Source organism: Peromyscus californicus, unplaced genomic scaffold, assembly GCF_007827085.1.
Source record: "Peromyscus californicus insignis strain IS unplaced genomic scaffold, ASM782708v3 Scaffold_7__1_contigs__length_154581171, whole genome shotgun sequence".
NCBI classification, from domain to species: Eukaryota; Metazoa; Chordata; class Mammalia; order Rodentia; family Cricetidae; genus Peromyscus; species Peromyscus californicus.
In genome coordinates this window covers 65,908,489-65,919,713 of record NW_026294595.1, presented here as the reverse complement: position 1 = coordinate 65,919,713, position 11,225 = coordinate 65,908,489, and the positions used below count along the sequence as shown (strand labels likewise).

Below are 11,225 nucleotides of genomic sequence, written 5' to 3'. Positions count from 1 at the left end.
TGAAGCTTTGCTGGATGTAAAGATCCTGTGTTCTGTGTGTATGATTCCTTTGTATCATATGATGCACATGAACCCGGGGACAGAGACAGAACTATGGGGAGAGTTCCTTACTTTCTGGATGACAAAATAACATTTTTTTTTACAGCTCATTGAGTATAATTAATTCAAGAACAGCAGCTTTTATGCCAGACTTTCCATGGCCCCTTCTTCCATGAACCCCCCCTTTTTTTTGGTTTTTCAAGACACGGTTTCTCTGTGTAGCTTTGCACCTTTCCTGGAACTCACTCTGTAGACCAGGCTGGCCTTGAACTCACTTGTGCGCCACCACCACCCTGCTTGATCACTTTTTTGTATCTTCAGATGTGTTTATGTGAAGTCTCCAAAGTCCTTCTAAGTCCTCACAACATTTTATAAATTTTCCCAGATGTTGAACTATGTTTCCTCTTTTAGGATTATGTTCAGGGTTAGGTAAAATTCTCCCGGGTACTCACTGTAAATGGAGTTACATGAGGTGAGGGCACCTATTAGAGGGCTGGCTAAGAAAATACACTTTCTGTTTTTGGTATACATCCAATCAAAATAGGTGAATTTATAGTTTTCACTGACAACTGGTGCAAATGTTGATGCTATACAAAAATGTCTTCTTCCAGTCTCTGTGCATGTGGACCTTCACTAGCACGTCAGAGCTCTTACAAAAGAGGAGGGGGAGGCTTTGTTCTTTCTCTTCCCTTTCTGCCCCTTTCCACAGCACCTGCCAAAACCAAGCAACATAATTTCCTTCCCATAGCATCCACATTCTGGGCAGAGTCAGCTTCAAGACCCCCAGTTACAAAACAAGTGAGGAGAAATGCATTTGGCTTTTAGGGTGGCTTAGTCCCTGAGTATTTCCCTTTTATTCATTGGACCTGAATATGGGGACTTCATGGTTAATCACTCTCAATGTATTTAACTTAGGGTTCTAACTTCAATCAAGCTGTTACAAAGAAGACTTCAGAATCAGTGTATTTAGTGAGACTACCGGACATAGCATTTTACAAGTGACTTCAGTCATTCCCAATATCACCTGACTTGGAATTCCTATCAATTATTTAATGTTATTGTGTCTCACACATTCATTTTCTTAGCAAAACGTTACACTTTGAGTCCACTATAAGATTAGAAGGTCTACTTCAATGAGGATAAACTGTCCAAATCAAGTGAATCCACTTAAAGTATTTCAAGAAACAATGTAGTTTCACTGACCTGGGTGTAGTTGAGTGTAGAGACGTCTCTGTAGTTTAGCGCAGTTATTGTTTCTTCCCCTCTGGGCACATGCAGCACAGCTTTCTACAGACTCTGTGAGCTGACATCTCTCTAGACAGTTCTGCAGTGTGATTGTTTCCAGTTTTTTCATTCCCATTGTCACAATTTACTCTGAAATGAGCTATTTTAGCCAGGAAAGTTTGACGGTTCTAGGGCTTAATTTCTTTGCACTTTGACGCTTTCCTGAAATATATTTATAGCCATATATATTTTCCTATATACAGAAATATACTTTAAGTTAAAAGCACTCAAAACAAAAACTAACATCTCAAAGCAGAAAACATTTGTCTATTCCCCTATAAAATGTGTAGTGAATAGAAGAGCTTGTTTGGACCTGGTTTTCACTATCACTCTGGATACCTGCTTTGCTTCCTATCAGCCCAGAAAAGTTGTGGAGAAAGAATTTCTTTCATTCCTAACTTGTTTCCATTTAACTTACCTCTGTAGAAACTCACTGAGACCAAGCAGTGACTCTTAAACAAATCTTGTTACTACATCTCTACACAAACCAATTATTTGTGATTTCTTCTCCCTTGATTCTGAACAACTGCTTAAATAGATTTTCAGAAAGAATATAGGCTCTGATAATGCTTTGGACTCTCAAGTACCCAAAGGATTGATAATTGTTTCTGTTGAAATCTTTGCCAAGACAGTAGTCACGGTCTTCTGCATACTCCCACTTGGTACCTGCAAACTTCTTTAGCAGTGATCTATTTTAGGAATGCAGTTGGGTTGGGATTAAATAGGTGTGTACACTGCAGTTTAGGATAAGACCTGTGTGCCATAACTTTGAAAACTCCTTTATTAAAATTTTATAAAAACTTCTTTTGCTAATTGTAGCTTTGTTGATGTTGGCTCAGTACACAGAATAGTTTCAGGTATAGTTTACAATTCAGAGAATAGATTTCTCACTAAAAAATATGACTAGTTTGAAGGATATGGTCCCTTAAAGCTTGAAATGACAGTTTTCAGCATTAGAGATGGTGACATTTTCATTAACGGCATGTTTAGTCAAAGGGATGATGCAGAACCATTAGCTACCATAGACTGGACAGGAATTAAAAAGTCAGAGACACCATTTTTCTTTGGTGTGATTGCCTACATCACACATTGTCTTGGGTAACTGCTGAGGATGGATTTTTTTTTTAATTTATTTTAATTTATTTTGCAATACAATTCAGTTCTACATATCAGTCACGGATTCCCTTGTTCTCCCCCCTCCCGTCCCCCTCACCTTCCCCCCAACGCCCCCCCCCATTCCCATCTCCTCCAGGGTAAAGCCTTCCCCACAGACTGAGGTCAACCTGGTAGACTCAGTCCAGGTAGGTCTAGTACCCTCCTCCCAGGCCAAGCCAAACAATCCTGCATAGGCCCCAGGTTTCAAACAGCCAACTCATGCAATGAGCACAAGATCTGGTCCCACTGCCTGGATGCCTCCCAAACAGATCAAGCCAATCAACTGTCTCACCCATTCGGAGGGCCTGATCCAGTGTGGACCCCTCAGCCATTGGTTCATAGTTCATGTGTTTCCATTCATTTGGCTATTTGTCCCTGTGCTTTATCCAACCTTGGTCTCAACAATTCTCGCTCATATAAACCCTCCTCATTCTCGTTGATTGGACTCCCAGAGATCCACCCAGGGCCTAGTCATGGATCTCTGCATCCAGATCCCTCAGTAGTTGGATGAGGTTTCTAGCACAACAATTAGGGTGTTTGGCCATCCCATCACCAGAGTAGGTCAGTTCGGGCTGTCTCTCGACCATTGCCAGCAGTCTGTTGTGTGGGTATCTTTGTGGATTTCTGTGGGCCTCTCTAGCACTTTGCTTCTTCCTGTTCTCATGTGGTCTTCATTTACCATGGTCTCCTATTCCTTGTTCTCCCTCTCTGTTGTTGATCCAGCTGGGATCTCCCGCTCCCCCAAGCTCTCTTTCCCTCGACCCTCGCCTTTCATTACCCCCACTCATGTCCAGGCTGTTCATGTAGATCTCATTCCATTTCTCTGTCATTGGGCGATCCCTGTGTCTTTCTTGGGGTCCTGTTTTCCAGGTAGCCTCCCTGGTGATGTGAGTAGCAGACAATTCATCCTTGTTTCATGTCTAGTATCCTGCTATGAGTGAGTACATACCATGTTTGTCTTTCTGAGTCTGGGTTACCTCACTCAGGATGATTTTTTCTAGATCCATCCATTTGTCTGCAAACCTCATGATGCCATTGTTTTTTTCTGCTGAGTAGTATTCCATTGTGTATATGTACCACATTTTGTTTATCCATTCTTCAGTTGAAGGGCATCTGGGTTGTTTCCATGTTCTGGCTATTACAAACAATGCTGATATGAACATAGCTGAACAAGTGCTCTTATGGTGTGGTTGAGCATTTCTTGGGTATATGCCCAAGAGTGGTATAGCTGGATCTTGGGGGAGATTGATTCCCAATTTTCTAAGAAAGCGCCATATTGATTTCCAAAGTGGTTGTACAAGCTTGCATTCCCACCAGCAGTGGAGGAGAGTTCCCCTAGCTCCACATCCTCTCCAGCATAAGGTGTCTTCAGTGTTTTTGATCTTAGCCAGAGAATGGATTTTTTTTAAATCTCTACTCCAGAAAGAAAACTGATCGTGAGAGTTAGGTGCCATATTCTCAATAAGTAGGTATTAAGAAATTCACACACAGCCAAGGACTAGTGTATAAATATACACAGTTAAGGAATAGAGTCACTTTACAAAGGAGATTCCAGCAGCTTCTGAGGTTATGTCAAACTAGCTGAAATCTCACATGTAATCATTTTTCTGTTGATGTGATCAGTCTTTGCATTTAAACAAGGTTAACATACACCTGAATTTGAGGACCAGCAAAGAAAAGCACATCTTCCATCTCTATTGTTAATAGTCAACATTTGTTGACTTTGTTGACCACAATTCTTAGTCATAGGCCTCTCTGTATTTAACAAATATAAATGTAAAGTTCAGTTTAGTGGCTGTGGTAGTTTGAATAAAAATGGCCACCATAGGTCCCCAGAGGGAGTGGCACTCTTAGGCAGTATGGCCTTATTGGAGATGTGGCCCTGTTGGAAGAAGTATATCACTGGGGTAGGTTTCAGATGCTCAAGCCAGGTCCATTGTCTTACTCTCTTCATGCTATCTGTGGATCCAGATGTAGAACTCTCTGCTACCTCTTTAGTACCATATGTGCCTACACGCTGCCGTGCTTCTAGCCACGGCAATAGTGGACTAAACCTCTGTACTGTAAGCCAGCCCAATTAAAGGTTTTCCTTTATAAGAGTTGCCATGGTCATGGTGTCTCTTCACGGTAATTAAGTCCTAAGACAATGGCATTAAGCATATTCACATTATTGTAAACCAGTTTCCTCATCAATATCTAGTAACATTTTGTCTCTCCAGACTATATTCCTTAATCATGAAGGCCACTTATCATTCTTTTTTCTAAGTTTTTGTTAATACTTTCTTCTAAGTTCTGGCAAGTACTATTTTCTTTCTCATACATTTTACTTCTCTAGCTAACTTCCACAGGGTGCATAGTACAGTATCTGATCTTTCTCAAACATGTCTTTTTAGGGTATCAGGAATTGAATTCAGGGCCTTGCACGTGCCAGGCGAGTGTTCTAGCCTCAAGCTTCATATACAACCCCTTCTGGGTAAAGGCTTCATGTACAAACTCCCTCTTGTAAAGGCACTTAGTGTAATGGTTTTGAGGTTCATCTCTGTTGAAGTATGTGCCTGAGTTTGGTTTTTTCTTTTGATAGAGAAACATTAATAAAATGTGCTATATAAAAGAAAAACCAGATGGCTTCATAGATAATTCTCTCAAATACTTAAAGTAGTTCTAATATTTCTCAAGCTCTTCTATAAAATAATGAGAAAGAATACTTTAAAACTCACTTATGAGGCATAATAAAACAAACTAGAACACTAATGAACATTGTGCTGGGTAGTTTCTGTGAACCTAATATAAACCAGCATCACTTAGAAAAGGAATTCTCAGCTGAGGAATTCCCTCTAATAGAATGGGCTGTGGCAAGTCTGTGAGTCATTTTCTTGTTTAATGATTGATGTGAAAGATCCCAGCTCACTGTAACTAAAAGTTTTTCTGTGTTCCTGCCTAGTGGCCCTGCGGTTCCTGCAGCCATTCAGACCCAAGTAAACATACAGAGGTTTATATTAATTAAAACTGCTCCACCATTAGCTCAGGCCTACCACTGACTAGCTCTTACATTTAAGCTCAGCCCATTTTTGTCAATCTATATGTCACCATGTTTTCTGTGGCTTTACCTGTGTGCCATTACATGCTGCTCCCTGGACGAAGGGCTGACATCTCCTTATTCAGCCTTCCTGTTCCCAGAATTCTCCTTTTCTGTTTTTCCCCTCCTATACTTTCTGCCTGGCTACTGGCCAATCAGCATTTTATTTATCAACCAATCAGAGCAACACATTCACAGCATATAGAGCATCCCATAGCACCTCACTTTGAGTGTTGTAACTTCTAGGCAGGTAGGGTGGTCCTAGGATGAATATATGTGTTATACGCGCGCGCGTGTGTGTGTGTGTGTGTGTGTGTGTGTGTGTGTGTGTGTGTGTGTGTGTGTGTATTCCTATTCATGGCATTACACCATGGGGTGGTCACCCCCCAACCAAACCTTCAAGCCACAAAGCCATGCACTAACCAAAATTCCAGTAACAGAGCTTAGAAAAATCTCACCTCAAGTTATTGGTTTCAGGAATACAAGAGTCTCCCAAAACATTACAGGCTCTTGCCACTGCCCTTGGTTGCCTCTCAGAATTTGAAGGTAAGGTCTTATTGTTGAAGATACTACACATTTCAGACATAGGACTTAGAAATTAAACTGACCAAGAAGGCTCCTCCTTGAAGACTGGCTTTCATGGAATTGGAAGGTGCTATGTATGCTGCCAAGTGAGATGAGAAATTGGTAATGCTACACATCTGTAAAGCCTATGAACCAGTTCAATGACTGGATCAGCAAGATTTCTATAATGGTGCAATGGTGGCACTTTTATCTTGGGAGTAACCAACAGCTGTCTAATTGGATGTAAGGCCTGCTCAGTAGGAGAGAATTAATGCCTGGTTCTGTAAAGCAAGACAATTTCCTGTGGCTGGAGCTGTCATTGATCAGAGAGGAGAACCTACTACTGCCATTTCCCCAAATGAATATAATTTCTAACTGCATTCTAAACATTCACCCTTACATTCAAAGATAGGTACAGATCTCATTCCTCGTCTTTTGCAGCTTATAGAGATTATCACAGAGATCTGCAAGTAGTCAAAATGCAGATTATATGTGTCTGCTCATGGAAAATCATGGAAGAGGGGGCAGAAGATTATGAGACTCAGAGGCCCAGGGCTCCTGTTGCTAAATAGTGTTCCCTAAATGGTGATGGGGAAAATGCATCATGGAACCTCAACAATGTGTCTGTTTGAACAAAACCTGCATAATGACATCACCAGTTAGTGTGCCAACATGAACAGGGAAAATTCCACATGGTCCTACCACTAATGTAGAGCTTCAGGTGGTCAATGGCTGCAGAAAGATAGAGGATCAGTATCCTCCAGGGATGAACGCCTATATAGGTTGCCCAATCCCAAGTGGTGAGCTCTGAACACATGAACGTACAAGCAGTAGTAAACATATTCAGTATGTTGTATAGTCATGTGTTCATATAGACACCTATATACATATGTATACACATGTGAAAATAATAATTAAGAGATCATGAATTTTTTTTAAAAAAATTTGCTTTCTATATTTTTTTGTTTTCTTTTTTTCAAATTTTATTTTATTTTATTTTACAATACAATTCAGTTCTACATATCAGCCACGGATTCTTTTCTTCTTCCCCCTCCCGCCTCCCTCCCCTTCCCCCCAGGCTACCTCCTATTTCCACCTCCTCCAGGGCAAAGCCTCCCCTGAGGACTGAGGAGATCATGAATTTTGAAGGGAGGAGCCATCAGGGAAGTTTGAGGAGTGAGAGAGGAGCAGGGGTGATGTAGATGCAGTGCTCGTATACAAAGTTCTCCAAGAAAAGTTTTATAAAGTAAGATGATTTTCTTGGTAATGTTTGAAATACTAGTTCACATTTGATGTCATAATTTCACAGTTAATTACTAGTGTATATTTATGTAATTTTGTTCAATTTTACTTTATGTTTTAAATAAAGGGGATAAAAAATTGCTTAAATGCATTAGCGTGATGTGTTACGTTGAAGCAGAAAAAGGCTCTGTTTGAATATGGCTTTATAAGGATTGATATTTATCTATTTCACAGTATTTGAGGATTCAGACAATTGCAAAAATTCTATGTGATCCTATTCTGGTCTTAATATCCATATTTTTTTAAAAACTGAAGTTAGTAAATGCAATTATTAGTCAGGAGTAAGCTGCGTTTTACTGTAGTTACATAACAGATACATTTTTGAATTCTCAGTTTAACACATACAGTTTCATTTCTTGCTCACTCACTACTGGAAGAGTGGTCTTGAGAGAAGACATTCTCCACATGGTTACTTTCAAACTCAGGTTGTTTTCCCTAAAGACTCTTCCAACTCAACGCATAGCTTCTAGCCTTGCTACACCAGGGAAAGGAGATCCCTGGAAGAGTATATGGCTGCTAAATGTTTAAACCTGCAAGTGACATAACTTCTGCAAATAAGGTATTACCTAAAACAACTGGGCTGGAAAATGGGGTAGCAGCATATTAATATTTTGTGATCAGAAAATGGGTTAAGAAAAACTTTTCTCATTTGGAAATGTGTGTGTGTATGTGTGTGTGTGTGTGTGTGTGTGTGTGTGTGTGTGTGTGTGTGTGTGTATGTGTGTGTAACTGGTGATATTCAATGTAGGGGTAGGTGTGGCTAAGGAGCCACTTTTCTTAATTTGGTCTTTATGATGGTAGTAATGAAATTGCTAAGATTCAGAAGATTTCTATCTTGGCTGTGATCTTTTTTTCTTCCCCCTAAATCTGATTATATTTTTATTTAAAATTGTTTTGAGAATTTCATGCAATGAGTACTACATTTACATCATTTTTGCCCTCCCCCTCTGCTTCGAGTTCCTCTTGTGTTTATCCTCAAACCCTTCCCCACTTAATATCATTACCTCTTCTTACACACACACACACACACACACACACACACACACACACACACACACACACATACACACGGGCACTCACACACATGTGCATGCACATACACGTATACATGCAGCACACACACATACACATATATGACCTACTGAGTCATTTTAGTGTTGCATATATGCACATGTGTTTAGAGCTGAGCACTAGGGATTGGATAACGGCAGGGAACCTGTTCCTGGAGAAAACTGACTCTTCTTCTGTCAGTAGCCACTGATTGCCTATAGTCGCAGAAGAGGGAACATAAAAATGTAAGAGCCAATGGACCAGGATGCTTGCTGGTTCTTCTAGACACAGTAGGGAAGCTGCACCCATGAAATTCGAACAAGATGATTGTCTAACCAAGACCCTCCTAATGAAAAGCCCGGTGGACATGCCAACACAGATGGGGATAATTTCACAAGGCCCTATCCCTAGATGAAGAGAGGCAGACAATCAATGTTTATTTCTCCTTAAAATAGTGTTTATGTCTCAAATTATTCTCCATATTATTGATCTAAAGTTTCATATGCAGATTGAGTATTTAGAATTTCTTTCTGATTTGCTCAGATATCCATTTTTTTGTATCAGGTACTTTTGCTCATATAAAGATATCTGCTAGGAAAGCATGCAAAAGAGTTTTTTTTACACAGACATACAAATCTCCAGAAAACACCTTCTACCTGAGTTGTCTAGATTTTTCTGTTAGTTATATATGGAAGAAATTTATACCACTCCTTGGCTTTAATCAAAGAAAATTATTTATTCTGGAATCATGAAGATTAAAATGTCAACATTGCTCCTGGAGCTGGGCAGTGTAGACATCTAAATTTTGGAATGAGTTTTGCCCAAAGATTTAGATTTTCATTGAGCAAAACGTTTTAAGTAGAAGAGCTTTCAGTCACCTTTAGCAAAAATATGAATGTTTATACAAGAGAAATCAGTACAGATTCTAGAAGACAAGGAGAATGAAATACACTCACATATCCTGATATCAATAGTAGTATCTTTTACATGAATCATTCTTGTTAAAATGAGGAATCACATTTATTTCTGTCCTTTCTATTCATGGGAATCTTTCTGTAGGTTTTCGTTGGTTCCAGAGTTTCCTCATGGCGTTTTTCACTTCTGTGTTCCTGAGGGTATAGATTAAAGGGTTTAACATGGGTGTTATCACAGTGGAGAACACAGCCACAGCTTTGTCAAAGGGGAAGATGACCATGGGCCGAAGGTAAATGAATATGCAGGGTACAAAGAATAGGATGACTACTGTAATATGGGAGGCACAGGTGGAGAGAGCCTTTCTCTGTTCTTCGGTGCTGTGAGTTTTTAGAGAGCAAAGGATGAGGACATAGGAAGTAAGAAGAATAGAAAAGATTAGCATACACATTAGCCCACTGTTGGCAGCCACAAAGAGTCCAAAGACATGGTTGTCAGTGCAGGAGAGTTTTAGCAGTGGGAAAAGGTCACAAATGAAATGGTCAATGATATTTGGGCCACAGAAGGGTAACCAGATCATAAAAAGAATCTGAATCAGAGCATGGAGAAATCCCCCAGCCCAGGCCATGGAAACCAGGAGGCCACACACTCTCCTGTTCATTGTGATCATGTAGTGTAGGGGCTTGCAGATGGCTACATAGCGGTCATAGGCCATGGCTGTGAGCAGGATGATCTCAACTCCACCAAAGAAATGTTCTGCAAAGATCTGAGTCATACAACCATTGAAAGAAATGGATTTCTTTTCAGCAAGTAAGTCAAATATCATTTTGGGGGTCATGGTGGAAGAGCAGCAGCCATCTACAAAAGATAGGAAGGACAGAAAAAAATACATGGGAGAGCCCAGTGCCGGACTAGAGATGACTGTTACAATAATGAGTAGATTGCCAAGGAGGGTAAGAGAGTAGATAAGTGTGAATATGACAAACAAGAGTTTCTGCACATCTGGGTTCTGTGTCAGGCCAAGTAGAATAAATTCTGTCACATTGTTCATTTGCTTCATGAATCTAGTTTGAGATATGGATAGTTGATTAATCTGTGAATAGCAAGATGATTGAAATTGTAGCTGAAAATTTTGAATAAGCAAGCAATTTCTTTTATATATCTTCACTGTAACACAGATGAGTATATCAAGTAGCAAAACCTAGTTTTAAAATTTCTTAAAATTGGACAATATTACTGGTCATATAATGAGAACATAGCCCTCTTCTCTCTCACACCTGGACACACACACACAGACATACACGACACACGACCTTACTCAAAACACTTCACACAAAGCCTGTAGTGGACAGAACACACAGCACTATGTGATGTAATATTTCATAAAGTTAATTGAAACTTTAGAACTCATTATTTCAGAACTTTAGTCATGTTTAGATTTCTGGGACATTTTATACTTTTATGTATAAATAAAAGATTAAGAAACATTTACCACAGCAAAATTCCTATTGATCTAAAGAAGCAAAAAGCACCATGATTTACTGGACAGAACATGTTCTTTAGAGTTAGATGGACTATTTTGCTTCCACCAATTATGCTGCTAAAATTTATCATTTATAACATAGGGGAAATAACAAATTATGTGGAGGCATTAATGAATATCTTTATCACATATATCAAACTTTAAATCTTTTTTTTGTGTGTGATGTATGTATAAGTTTCTGTGTGTGTGTGTGTGTGTGTGTGTGTGTGTGTGTGTGTGTGTGTGTGTGTGTGTGTGCTTGCATATATGTATGTCTATGAACCAGGAGAACAGAGGTTGACATCAGGTGTCTCCATTTGC

The 11,225-nt window shown here is 39.6% G+C and overlaps 1 protein-coding gene across 1 annotated transcript; it reads right to left on the bottom strand.

The window, feature by feature from the left end:
* Window positions 1-9,437: 9,437 nt before the first annotated feature.
* On the bottom strand, window positions 9,438-10,480 carry LOC128100935 (olfactory receptor 4C5-like). The gene is given in 1 exon segment (XM_052723672.1): window positions 9,438-10,480. A coding segment is annotated over 1 exon segment (1,005 nt). The 5' UTR covers window positions 10,443-10,480.
* Between the last annotated feature and the right edge of the window lie 745 nt (window positions 10,481-11,225).